The sequence below is a fragment of the Aedes aegypti genome, chromosome 3, assembly GCF_002204515.2.
Source record: "Aedes aegypti strain LVP_AGWG chromosome 3, AaegL5.0 Primary Assembly, whole genome shotgun sequence".
In the NCBI taxonomy this organism is placed as follows: domain Eukaryota; kingdom Metazoa; phylum Arthropoda; class Insecta; order Diptera; family Culicidae; genus Aedes; species Aedes aegypti.
The window spans coordinates 84,703,449-84,716,860 of NC_035109.1; the positions used below are offsets into that span (position 1 = coordinate 84,703,449).

General features: G+C 36.4%; 1 protein-coding gene across 1 annotated transcript in view; it reads right to left on the reverse strand.

Moving 5' to 3' along the window:
* LOC5579175 (DNA repair protein complementing XP-C cells homolog) overlaps nt 1-8,043 on the reverse strand; it is a 28,533-nt gene extending 20,490 nt beyond the window's left edge. The window contains exon 1 of the mRNA XM_001664220.2: nt 7,501-8,043. Coding sequence (XP_001664270.2) covers nt 7,501-7,826 — 326 coding nt within the window. The 5' untranslated portion in view covers nt 7,827-8,043. The remainder of the gene's footprint in view (nt 1-7,500) is intronic.
* Between the last annotated feature and the right edge of the window lie 5,369 nt (nt 8,044-13,412).

Sequence of the window (13,412 nt, forward strand, 5' to 3'; positions counted from 1 at the left end):
CCCGGAAGCTTTTCCCGGATTCTTCGGATGGATGGACACCTTGCTCAGGGATTCCGTAAGAAATTTCTCAAAAGATGTTTTTTCAGAAGTTTTTCAAGTGCTTCTACAGGAAATTATCCAAAGATTTACAAGACCTCTGTCAAGTTTCCCGTTTAGAACGTCTTCAAGAATATCGTCAGAATTTTCAAGAATTTCATAAAAAAAAACATGTCGTTCAGGATTTCTTTAACCTTTCGGTTCGAGATTTTTTCACCAGTATTGTACGAAATATACATTTTTCAACAAATACCTTCAGGAAATATTCTAGAGATTTCTTCTAAAATTCCTTCAGAAATTATTGATTAAATTGACCAAAGATGTTTTCCAACATTTGGGTTTATTCTGCGACTGCCGTAAGGTGAGAATTGTCGGTGTCGTATAGCGAGGTGACAATTCTCGACTCGAGTGAAGTGACTCTCCATTTGATTTACACGGCGAGTCACTTCACTCGAGTCGAGAATTGTCACATCGCTATGAACCAATGGACCGATGCACGAGTTCACTATTGGACGTTTTAGCGGTACCGTGTTATTTACGTGACCATGGAAGATTTTATATGACTTGAAACACGACTTGAGAAATTGTTTGGATGAACTGCAGAAATAATCTTTGGATGAAATGTTGAACAAATCATTAGGGAAGTTTCTGGAGGAACTTCATGAGGAATCCCAGGTCCAATTTATTGAGGAATTGCTAGAAGAGTTTTGAATATATTTCCTCGGATGATTCATGGGGGAATTTTTATTGTAAATCCTGAGGTAAATATGGATGATTTCTTAGAGGAAACCATATGAAAATGACTAGAAAGATAACTGGAAAAATTGGCGCCTGTAAGAACGAAAAATAGTGGCGATACCCTGAACAGTAATAGAGTTTCTATTAGCTGCTTGTAGATGTGAACTCCATTGATTGAACGTCAAAACAGATAGCTATCGCAAAGTAAACTGCAGCATTGTTACCCCGAATTGTTATAGTCAAGTGAAGCTTGAGATTAATAATTGATCCGGTTTAAACCGAAGCCACCGTATGCTTGTTACCAGGTCGAAGATATTTATACTGAAGAATTGTAAGGAATATGTGCTAAAAAATAGTCTGAAATTCTATCTAAATAAATTATACTTTTAGCTTTAACTGATAAACATAAATACTGTCGACATCATCTGCTGAAAAAACGTCGGTGACGGTTTCGCTTGGCAACAGCGTTAGACTTTTTTTAGATCTTCCAGGAGAAACTCCTAAACGAAATGCTTTAAAAAACTGTAGAATGATTATTCTTTATGGAATTTCTTGGAAGAATTTCAACAGGGGGGCTATCCCCCTTAGAAATTTCGATGATAATAAATATACAATAACAAAACAACAAACAAATTTTGCTTGTCATATTCAGCATCAGAGTGGCGGTTCGACCAAAACATTAACCGTCTGGCTATCACTCGGTTGATTACTGCTAGAACCAGCTTGTTGTTGTGAGCGATAAGCTCAATTTGTCGACATCTCCGTTACAAAAAATACCGTTTTTCATAAGAGTGTCAATAAAATAGAAATTCGGTTGCCAAAATTGTATTTTCTAAATAATACAAACAATGCGGTTTTAAATGTTTTAGCATAGAGCAGCATATTCACTGCATTAAGATTTCCTATGTTTTTGGAGGATGCCCTGCTAGAAGTCAGTGGGTTTTTTTAAAAGCTAAAGAGCTCATATTTGACCACAATATGTGTCGTATTGATGTGCTTATTATTACAAAGTTTCAAACAATTCGGCCGAGAAAGAAAACCAATGACAAAGCGTATCACGGTGCTGGAACCTACTAAAGGAATTTCTTAGACAATGATTGGGAGATTTTTAGGTCAAATAATATCGTGAGTTTTGTTCATACTTTCAACGTGATTTACTAGAGACTTTCTGGCAGAATTCAGGGGAATTCAGAAGTCAAAAAAGAATTCAGTTCGATTTCAAGGGTTATTTCTAAAGAAGATTCTGATGGAACTTCTTTTACATTAGAGACTCTATAATTATCATCAGAGGCGTCGCGTCCGCATGTGCAACATGTGCACTGCACAGGTGGCATCTTGTTCATCCTGACCACATACAATATACACTGATTTTAAAGTTCTTTTTATTAATTATTTTAACAAAATTTAGCCTGTTTCAATTACCTTTATTGCAAATAGCTTGCGACGCAATTTTCACATATCAACTGCTAAATGTTTGCTATGCAAAAAATGCAAAAGTTTCATGCGACGCGCGCTCAGCGCGATGCATGCTGCGGAAGCGCAACACTTTGTTCCACGCTACTCGTTTCTGCTGTGACGATGAATCCCAACGCGTGCACTATCCTCGGGAAACGTGTAGCCTTGTATCGTACACGCAATCCTGTATATGTGGTAGAATGCTTTTTGAACTACAAATGCCAGTGTGTAAGTAGCCAAAGCGTCAACTTTGACCGGTGCACAGTTTTGCTACATCAACAAATTCGATCCGTGCGAGCGTGCGGATGGGAAGACAAGAGAGAAATCAGTCCACGAGAGAGATTCATTTTGCTTGCTCTCTTTTGGCATTCGCGCTTTTAGCATCACCGCGCTTGTGGTGTAAAGTGCAAGCGTGATTTTTCAGACGGCTGACGGTAGGAAGTTTTTTCAAGTTGGCACTCACGCTGTTGTTTTTTGTTGTTTCCTGGGTCAAAATCTAGCTTTTCACATACAGCATTAGCGTGGTGGTACTTGTGATGGTCAATTAGATGACAACCAGAAAATTGAATGGAGAGCGCCCTCCGTCATCGCCAGCATCTTCACGCTTGTAATGTGTTTTGAAAGCGAGCATTGTTCATAATGCGTGCACTAAGTTACACGATAAAACCGATCCTCTATTAATTTTATGTAAAGATGTCGTAAAAACTGTTGAACAGAAAAAGTGGGCGAATAGAAATAAAGTGACCTATAGTTAGAAATGCTACTGTTATGTAATGATAATCTTAAAAAAAAACACTGAAGTATTTTTGTTTCTTTAGTTCAATACTAATACAGTATTGATAGACTATTTTAAATTGAAAATGGCTACATCTCTCATTAAAAAATAAGAATGAAATAATAAAACCTCAAACATTTTTGATATCCGCCATTTTTCCGATTTCGAAAATGATTTAACATTGATATTATTTTTAAGAATTTTACTTTTATTATAAAGTGAACATATTTGATTTTTTCTTCGAGATGCCCTTAAAAGTGTTTATTTTTGCATTGAAATGAAAAAAAGGACTGATATTTACTGAACAGTGTTTCTATTCGCCTCATTTAACAATATATGGGGTATGATCATAGTATTTCATATGTATTTCAATAATTAGCTAGAATCCAGTGCTCTTTAAATTGTCACTGATGACCCGCATTTTTAGAAATATTTTCATATTCATATTTACAATATACACATTTAAAATTGAAAAAAAATGTTGCTTGAATTGAAAAATTAAACTATCAACCCGATTTCCATATATAATCTCAAAAGTTCAATCAACTGGAAGACTAGAAGCAAATTATTTTTGAACACGAAGTTTAGTAACCACTGGTAACACATTTCTTTGAACTTAAAAATCGTATACATAATAATAGCATAAAAAAAATAACACTATTTAAGAAGTGCACAGGTTGATAATAAGGCCACGCGACGCCTCTGATTATCATGTAATCATTTTCCTCTAGAGTTAGTTTCGATGTTTCCTTTTCTATAAGTTGTTTCAGACCTGCTTCAACATTTTGTTGAAGCACGACGCTTTTTTTATGATCTTTGACAAAAAAAAAATGCATACTCCAAAAGGCAACACCTCAGAAAATCTAAACAAAAGATAAATTCTAGGAGCTTTGCTAAACTGCAGAATTTTTAAGCGCGATTACAGAAAAACCGTCAGGAATTCATCAATAAATTTTCAAATAATGCGAAAATATCCTCCAAAGTTTAAATTCTGTAAAATCTTACATTACAGTTCTGCAAGTAGGAAAAATTGGTTTCTACATCAATCTGTTCGTCATAGTACAGTCATCTCTCCCTAACTCGATATTGAAGGGACCATCGAGTTAGGGAGGTATCGAGATACAGAACACAAAATTTTCAATTTTTGAGATTATGATTATTTTGACAATGTACATTCAAAATAGTAAACTACACGTGAAAAATAGTAAATAGTAAAAGTAAACGTGACACTTTTTGCATAGTACAGTCAAACCTTCATGAGTCGATATTGAAGGGACCATCGACTCATGGAAATATCGAGTCATGGAATAGCTATTCTTAGGAAAGCTGTTTGAAGGGACCATCATAGTAACCATGATTGTATGTTTTTAGTATGGTTCCATGAGTCGATATCGTGTAATGGAACATCGACTCATGGAGGGATGACTGTATTCAAAAATTCATTTTTTTTTATCACCCTTAAATGACTTGTCAACCTTCAATTTACTATCACTATAATCATAATTATCAAATTTTTGAAATTTATTAACATTTGGAGAATATTTCAAAAATTTCATGGAAATATCGAGTTAGAGAGGTAAACTTGCATAGGAAACTGAAACAGATCGCATCGAGTTAGGGAACATCCATGCTTCACCGTTCCTTGGATGTGGCGCTCCTGAAGCTCGAGCTGTCTAACCGAGAGCGGCGGGCTCGTGTGTGATGCAGAGCACCACATCCAAGGAACGGTGAAGCATGGAGGAGGAAATGTGATGGTCTGGGGGTGTTTTTCATGGAGTGGAGTAGAAAACCTCGTGAAAATCGACGGAATAATGATGGCAGATTCCTACATTAACATCTTGCTGGAAAATCTGGAGGTTTCGCTGATCCAGACGGGCCTTGAAGAGAAATTCATATTTCTCTAGAACAACGACCCGAAGCATACTGGAAAGAAGACCAAGTCTTTTTTCCGGTCTTGTCGGATTAAACCGCTGGAATGGCCTCCACAAAGCCCAGACCTCAACCCCATCGAGAATTTGTGGGCGATTCTCGATGCCAGGGTTGAAAAAACTGGTGTTACCAACAAAAATAATTATTTTGAAGCCTTGGAGCGCGCCTGGGAAGAACTAGATCCACAACACCTACAAAACCTGGTGAAAAGCATGCCGAAGAGCCTCCAGCAAGTCCTTAAGGCCAAAGGAGGACACATTAACTATTAAATTGCTTTTTATTTTTCTTAAATCATCTTTTCTGGGGCCAAGAAGGAAGTGGGCACTTATTTTTGTCACTACTTTTTTTTCAATACAAATTGATTTTCTTTTTCTTTAAGTAAAATTCTTTTTTTAATCAAAATTTCGTAAGTGCAACTTTAAAAGAACATCAAAAATAAAATATCACAAAAGATTTAGGTGTGTTAACTTTAATTTGAACCAAATCAATGAGAGAAATTCGAAAACTGGTAAGGTGGGCACTTTATTTTGCCTCTCACTGTATAAAAACTTATAGAGCCAATCGTGCAGTGGTTTTTTTTTTTATCAAAAATAGAGACTGGATAGATTTCTAGGTTTTATTCATGAAAGAATCCCGGGATTAACATTCGGAAAAATGTATGGAGCAAATTCTAGGTATTCTTTTACCTGATAGAATTTATGGAGAAATTTTTCAAAGAATAAATTGAAAAATTCTCTAAAAGAATCGCTGGTGCAGTTCAAAGAAAAAAAATCATGAATGCATGGTTGGTGAATTTATCGTAAGAATTCTAAAATAATATCCCATGCGAAACAATTATATAATTCTCAGAAGAGATTTCAAAATTTTGGGAAGAACAGTTGAACGTATTCCACTATGTATTCAATGTTTTTTTTTGCATAAGAATTATTTAATGTTTTTTTTTGCATAAGAATTATTTAATGTTTTATGCAGGAGGTCCTGAATAATTTTTGTTGTGCGTTTTTAAGCAATCTTTGTAGAATTTCGGAGAGATTTTCTTAAACATTTGTTGAAGAAATCTGAAGAGAAGCTTTAGAAAGAAACTCAAAGGTAAAGTTGTAAAAAATGTTGGCGAACTCTCTGAATAATTTGTGAGAAAAATCCTTGCTTGGTGATCTTGAAGACTCCTAGAATTTCTTGTACTATTTCTAGGAGAAATCTTGAAATTTATTCGACGAAAATGCGTTTACAGTGTTTTGATTAGAGAATAGAATACAGTGAACAAATTTTCAAGTAAACTTTCATAATTTTTAACGAAAAAAAATATCTACTTAGATGTCGGATCCTGCCCCTTTAAGGTGAAACAGTTTTGAATCAATTTTGAAAGATTGCACCAATACTTCAAAGTCACAAATCTCGCGAAGAAAGCATCCAACAACAGTGCACTTTTTATTTTGGCTTTGTGCACTAGCAGAAAGCTTAAAATAAGAAGATCAAAAACGTTTACCAACTAATTCTCCAGTTTAGTGCCTTTGAAAACGTGAGTAGTGTAGTGATCATAATGGATATAAATGAATTAATTATATTTTAATTATGGATTGTTTTGCTGATTGAAGATGGACGATCGCGGTTACCACAAGTAGGAGCACAAGTCGGCCATTGTGACGGCCATCTTTGGATTTCAAGATGTTTCATCTTAAGGTGAAACAGTTTGGAATCAACTTCTAAAATTGCAGAATTGCAGGATTTACTGCAAACAAAATAAGGAAAAGGAGACATTAGATAGCATTTTTGGTTAAAATAGAGATTTTAGAGACCTTCCGTTGAAAATAGAGAAATTTTAGAGACTTGGATTGAAATAGATATCAAGTCTCTGAAAAGAGATCCACTACCAGCCCTGCTTGAAGAATTCCTGGAGCTTTTCATTCAGGATCAGAGGAGAAATTTTGGAAGAACCTGTGCAATAGTCGTCTAAGAGTCTCGGAAGGTTTCTCTGGAGCCTCTAGAATGTTGCATCAGAATTTACTACGAGCAGAAAAAGGAAAGAAGTTACTTTAGAGACCACTAAATTTTTGGTTAAGAAAAAGACTTTAGATACCATCCGTTAAAAACAGAGACTTGTATTAAAAAAGTGACCTAGTTTCTAAACCAAGACCTGCTACCCATTGTTGCCACAAGTACAGATTTATCTGGAATAGTACAGATTTTCTGATAGCTTTTGGTACAGATTACAGATTTTCACTTAAAAGTAAGATTGGTACAGATTTTTGGAATCGGCGATTTTTGTAACACAAAATCCAAAAGATGCTTGAAATTTGGAACTAATTTCCACAAAACTATTATTGAAAGATACTATTTCCATAGAATTCAATTTTATAAGTGAAACAATGTCAATTAAAACTATGCTAAAATTCCAAATATTAGGATTTTAAGAGTTTCTTACAACAATTTATGTCTTGTGTGGTACAGATTTTGGGTACAGATTTTCAGAATGTCTGGTACAGATAAAAACGATTTTTGAGCCTTCGGTACAGATACAAATGTGGCAACACTGCTGCTACCAGCCCTAAAGAGTACAAATTTCATACCTTTTCTTAGTTCCACTCTTCCCTGCGGCCACAACACTCCCTTCGCTTCCGGAATCTCCTTCAAGGTCATCCGCATCCTCGGAACCGTCCTCTGATCCTTCGTCATACTCATCTTCGTCTGACACTGTTCCCTGGGCTTCGGCGTCGTCGCTCTTGGCATCTTTATCCCCTCCCGGGAGCCACTCTTCCTCGCTGGCCGAGAAGTCACCATCATCTTCCGTCGGTTGGTCCGAAAACCCCTCACTCTCGAAATCATCGTCACTAACCTGCTGCTTTTTGGTGGACTTTTTGTTGTAAACGGCTGTGCTGCGCCGGGCACGATTCATTGTTGGCGATTATTAACACAAAACAGTCACCCATATAAAAACTCAATAAAAGGCACTTAAAACAATAATTTAGACACAGTTTACAATGCAGATAACAGAAATAAACGTGATCTAAAAGTCGGTGCTTCCAAAAGCCTACTGCTTCCAGCATAAATTTAAGGACATGTTTATGCTACATGTTGTTTCGTGAAAGCCAGAAGAGTGTTCATCCGTTTATGTACTGGTTCATCCGATCGCGCGCGTAAAATTTCGACCACGGATGAATTTGGTCTGCGAAGCGTTTGTGCCCAAATTTTCCAGTCCATAAATCAAGCATAATTCTTCAATCCGACGTATCTGCAAAAATAAACAAACCGAGATTCGCTTTGTATGGGCTTGACAATCGCATAATCTACATATTGAGCCAACAAAAGTATTCCTAAAACCATTTTTCGATTTTTTTTTAAATAAATTTCAATTCTATCCTATGTGCACTTTACTCAGTGTTTTTAATTTGGCTACATACACCCTGTGTTTGTAAAGCGACTCAACTGTCAACATTTTCATGCTAGCACATATACCGTACATATGCTCATAGTAAAGCGACCTATATGCCGAATCAAAACAAAAAAATTGAATCGCATTTTTCTCGAGTCCATCCAATTGTTAGATACACCGATTTGAAAAATTATGCTTGAAATCAAATTTTGAGCGTAACGTTTGCAAAAGGATAACCAACTGATAAAACTCCCTGCAGCTTGCTCTCACTCAAAACCCAAAACAGCGAGAATGAGAACTACAAAACTTGCGCGTTTCATACCGCTAATAGTAAACGGATATTTGAGATTTTTCGACTTAGAAATCGAGCCGCCATCCCCTTGGCTGCTATGGACCAAAGTACAAGTTCACTAATGGGCCTATGCACGGGTTCACTATTTGACGTTTTAGCGGTGCCGTATGGACCGATGCACGAGTTCACTATTTGACGTTTGAGCGGTGCCGTGTTATTTACGTGACCATGGAAACTAGTGAATTCGGCACCGCTCAAACGTCAAATTAGTGAACTCATGCACTGGTCCATAGGCCTTTTCATGTGACAGATCAGTCTATGCATTTGTTTACATCGGTGGAGGACCGGTGCTAACACGGGCTTGTCATTTTCATAGAAGAACTGTCATAGTGCTTCCCGATCAGCTGATTTGAGATAAAAACGTATCATTCAGTGAATGGAATAAAACATTAATGTACAATACAACGTATTGGATACAATACAGCGTATTGTAATTGAATGTCGAAGCAATATTACTCATGTTCGGATATACAATTCAAAAACAATATAATATATTGTAACAGAACATTGTATTGTTTTTAATTGGGTCCTAAAATTTTTAATGAAATCTTGTTTTTATTTAATAACACGAAAAAGCATGTTACTGTAACTACTTTAGCATTTTTTCCCGCTCAAATAATGGCTATAACATGTTTAAACTTTGATTTAAAAATTTGGTCCATAAATGAACCTTGACACTTTTGATCATGTTTGACGTTCGCTTAGTCGACAAAAACACCACAGGGGTTTTAGTTCTACCACTGGGGTTGTTCCTATCTGACATTTCGTAAGGGACACGGAAAACAAAATACACCCAAAATTTGAGTTTAAGCCAAAGGATGTGACAAAATCTAAATAAAATGTTTTTTGGGCTTAAACCAACGGAAAACATTAGAAAATTGAGTAAACATGTGTTTTTGGCCTAAACTTAAGCGTTTGGTACTAAAATTGGGACATGGCTTTAGGACCCTATTGGTTTTATACCTTACAATTTTGGTCAAATTCCTATTTTCGCGTAAAACAACTGTTGCTTTTTTCTATGTAGCTTTGCTGAAAGAAATAAACAAAACAAGTTCAAAAAGCAAGAAATGTTGGATGGAAAACATTCAAAAAGTAAAAATAAGTACTTTTTTTCGAAGTCACTTGACGTTATCTGTAACGACGAATGCAACCATGATACAGTTTGTTGAAATGTTTTTGTATTGTACAACAATACACAAGACAATACATGAACAATATATCGTATTGTATTTTCAAAATGTTTGTATGAGAAAATATCTATATTTGTAGTGTTACGATACTTAACCACTAGACCTGTTCATATTTTAAAAAATGCCTGGAAATCTACTGGACAAGCAGTATTCGGAATTCTCATGCCAACAACAATGTCTGGTCAAATTTTCAGCTCATTTGATAAAGATTTCTGTATGCTTCAAGTTGAAAATGTGTTATTGGGCTTATTTCAAGGTTTAAAAAATCATAACTAGCATGTGGAGAATCAAAACCACTTGCTATTACCACTATTTGAAAGCTAATTCTATTATGTTAAAGTTTCTCGAACACGCTAATAAGATTAAATTGAGTTTGAACATTGTTTGATCCAAATTTGTACTCCGCAGTACCCAGAAATTACAGTTTTCTCAATATACATGGTATATAAAACACCCATTGGCATTATTTTTTCAGGCCCTAGTCAACGAAAATAAAACAAAATACATTTCTGAATTCATTGACCATCAAAAGACTACATGTTGCTAAAGGCAATACATAACAATAAGTGCCCAAAGATCGAGCACCGCGTCGCAACCTGATGATAATCAAATCATGCATGACACATGTACCGGAAACGAATGAATTGAACAAGTTAGCATTGATTTTTCTTTCAGAGTGATGATTGTTTTGATCGCATTTCACTGATCATTTAGAACGATTTGAAAACAATCATCATCATCGACTGAGAAAAGGCAGTGCTAACTGTAGAGAATAAAGAAAAATATGAACAATAAAACTGTTAAAAAATAACTTGCTTTTAAATTAGTAGTTTGATATTATTTAAAAATAGCTGATTCACATATCCCATACAGTAGGGTCTGGCCTTTTTGCGAATTATCCACTTCGTTGTAAAAGAGGTGTGGCTTACTCTGCTCGAGAACGTGAATAGCAGAGGCAAAATTCGCGTTGAGGTTTCCCTGCCAACGAACAAAGCAATGGAATAAAACAGTGACACCATTGCATTCACACCTCATTCGTATCACGGACGGCAAAGCGAACGGGTCACCATCGGAATCGGGTTGAGACTTCCCCGACAGCAGCGAAGAACAGCAAAAGAGAGGTGCGATCGCTCGCGCAGCTCATTCGTATCACGGACGGCAAAGCGAACGGGTCACCATCGGAATCGGGTTGAGACTTCCCCGACAGCAGCGAAGAACAGCAAAAGAGAGGTGCGATCGCTCGCGCAGCTCATTCGTATCACGGACGGCAAAGCGAACGGGTCACCATCGGAATCGGGTTGAGACTTCCCCGACAGCAGCGAAGAACAGCAAAAGAGAGGTGCGATCGCTCGCGCAGCTCATTCGTATCACGGACGGCAAAGCGATCGGGTCATCACTGGAATCGGATCGAGACTTCTCCGACAGCAGCGAAGAGCAGAAGAGTGGTGCGATTGCTCGCGCAACCCATTCTTGTTTCGGTCGGTTCGTTTTGAAGGATTGTCATCGCAATGGAGAGTCACAAGTTCGTCAGGGCACCTACCGAATCGGGGTCCGCCGATTACGACACTAACGTGTTCATTTTTTGTATTCCTTGAAGCTCACGGTGGTGCTCTTGGCTCACCCACAGTGGATTTACAAATGCGCTTTATAATTACTTATTTTTTACAATTTATTTTCGTAAGATAAATGGTAACTTTGAACGGGATTGACTTTAGATATGCATTGTCATCATGTCTGGAAATTAAAAATACGAAATTTTCATGCTGCCCAACTAACAATTAAGTTACATGTAAACGCTTGCAAAACTCCGCTTACGCAGCTACAACTTGAATAGATGTGCCGTACTATTTTCGAAAGCTTCTATTCAAACATTACACCCGCAAATCTGGCGAACTTAAACAGCAATTGTGAAAGGCATTTCGTAGGCAGTTTTCCAAGCCTTGATGCCAATATTGCCCTCCTGGAATATCGATCACTGGAGTACTTGTAGGAGTATGTAGCAAAGTTCTAGGATCCATTGGAAGGTCGTTATCATTATATTGATTTTTTAGGATCGATAGGAGTTCCTTTACAGCTTGATGGGTAATATTATGTTTGATGGCCCATTGCTGTAAGGTCTCGCTAGATTTTTTTCGACAATATTCATTCAAAATGACATCCGTTTCCGAAGAATTATCATCAGAGATGTTGTTTTGTCCCAAGTCAAAGTCTGGATTTCGCGTCGCTTCCATATTGACAGTGGTTTTGACCTGAACGTTCCTTTGATGAATTGGTACTTCAGATGGTTTACAGAACATCTCAGCTACTCCTGGAATATTAGATTTTTTCATTAAATTGGAATTAAAGCTTGGGAGCCCAGTACAAACCTGGAGTAGTAATGCTGGTTTCGTCCATATTAGAACTATTGGTAGTTCCCACACGTATATCAGCATAAAGCTTTCGGAAGTATATTTGATATTTTTCCTTCTCCTTTTTCATTTTTCTATAGAAAGAACCACTTTTTTTGAACTTTTTGAGCTCTTTTCGAAACATTCTGGTGATCCGTACAGTTCAACATGGAAACAAAACACAAAGTAATTTTTATTTTGACAGATCGCTAGTCAGGTTGTGTAAAGGTTGATCATAGCAGCCTTTATGTTGCCGATCTCTGTAAACAAACTGCATATCAGTTCTGTAATAGTGTAATTACCGCTTATATATTTTTATGGTAGCTTTTTTTTCAAAGTTGTATAATAGCAAACACTACACTAATGGAAGCGTTGTGCTTACTTTTTTACAGCTTTTACTGTTAACAGCTGAATTGGATCCAACAATAAATGCTTATAGAGAGTTTAAATGATCTCATTGATGATGCTACAAATTAACTGAGTATATGTAGACTAAATAATTGTGTAAAGAATGTTACGAGCTGCTACTCAGCGAAAACTATTAGATTGTTTAAAAGAGATGAACGGAGCTTGATAAACTTTATTTAGTCATGTTTATACGATGAGCAGCCTAATAAGCGTTGGCAACGTTTAAACGGATTTAATACAATCAATAAGCTAATAACCTTTGCTTATGCGACTGAAAATGTTAGTTGGGTGGTATGTTTTTCAGAGAGAAAACTCCCTAAAAATAGTGATTTTCAAGAACCTCGAGATACAAACCTCAACCAAACTATGTTAAAACTTGCTCCAATCATAAAATCGTGTTCGGCAAAAGTTCGTAGAATAGGATAAACTACTATGTAGAGGTATTTCCGATAAATTTTGATGTTTCGTTCGGTAGTTATGATTTTTTAAAGCTTTAAAATAGCTTAAAACACATTATTGATTTGAAGCACAACTAAATATACTTTAAATTGAATGAAATTTTGGCCAGAAGTTCATTTCGCAATGAAAAATCAAAGTATTGGTTGACTGGAGAGTTTCCAGACATTTTTGAAAATATGAATAGGTCTATTAACCACCTATACATTATATTGCAAAAATCTCATATACCATGGACCTATACACGGGTTAACTAATTTGACGTTTGAGCGGTGCCGAATTCACTCGTTGCCATGGTCACATAAATAACACGGCA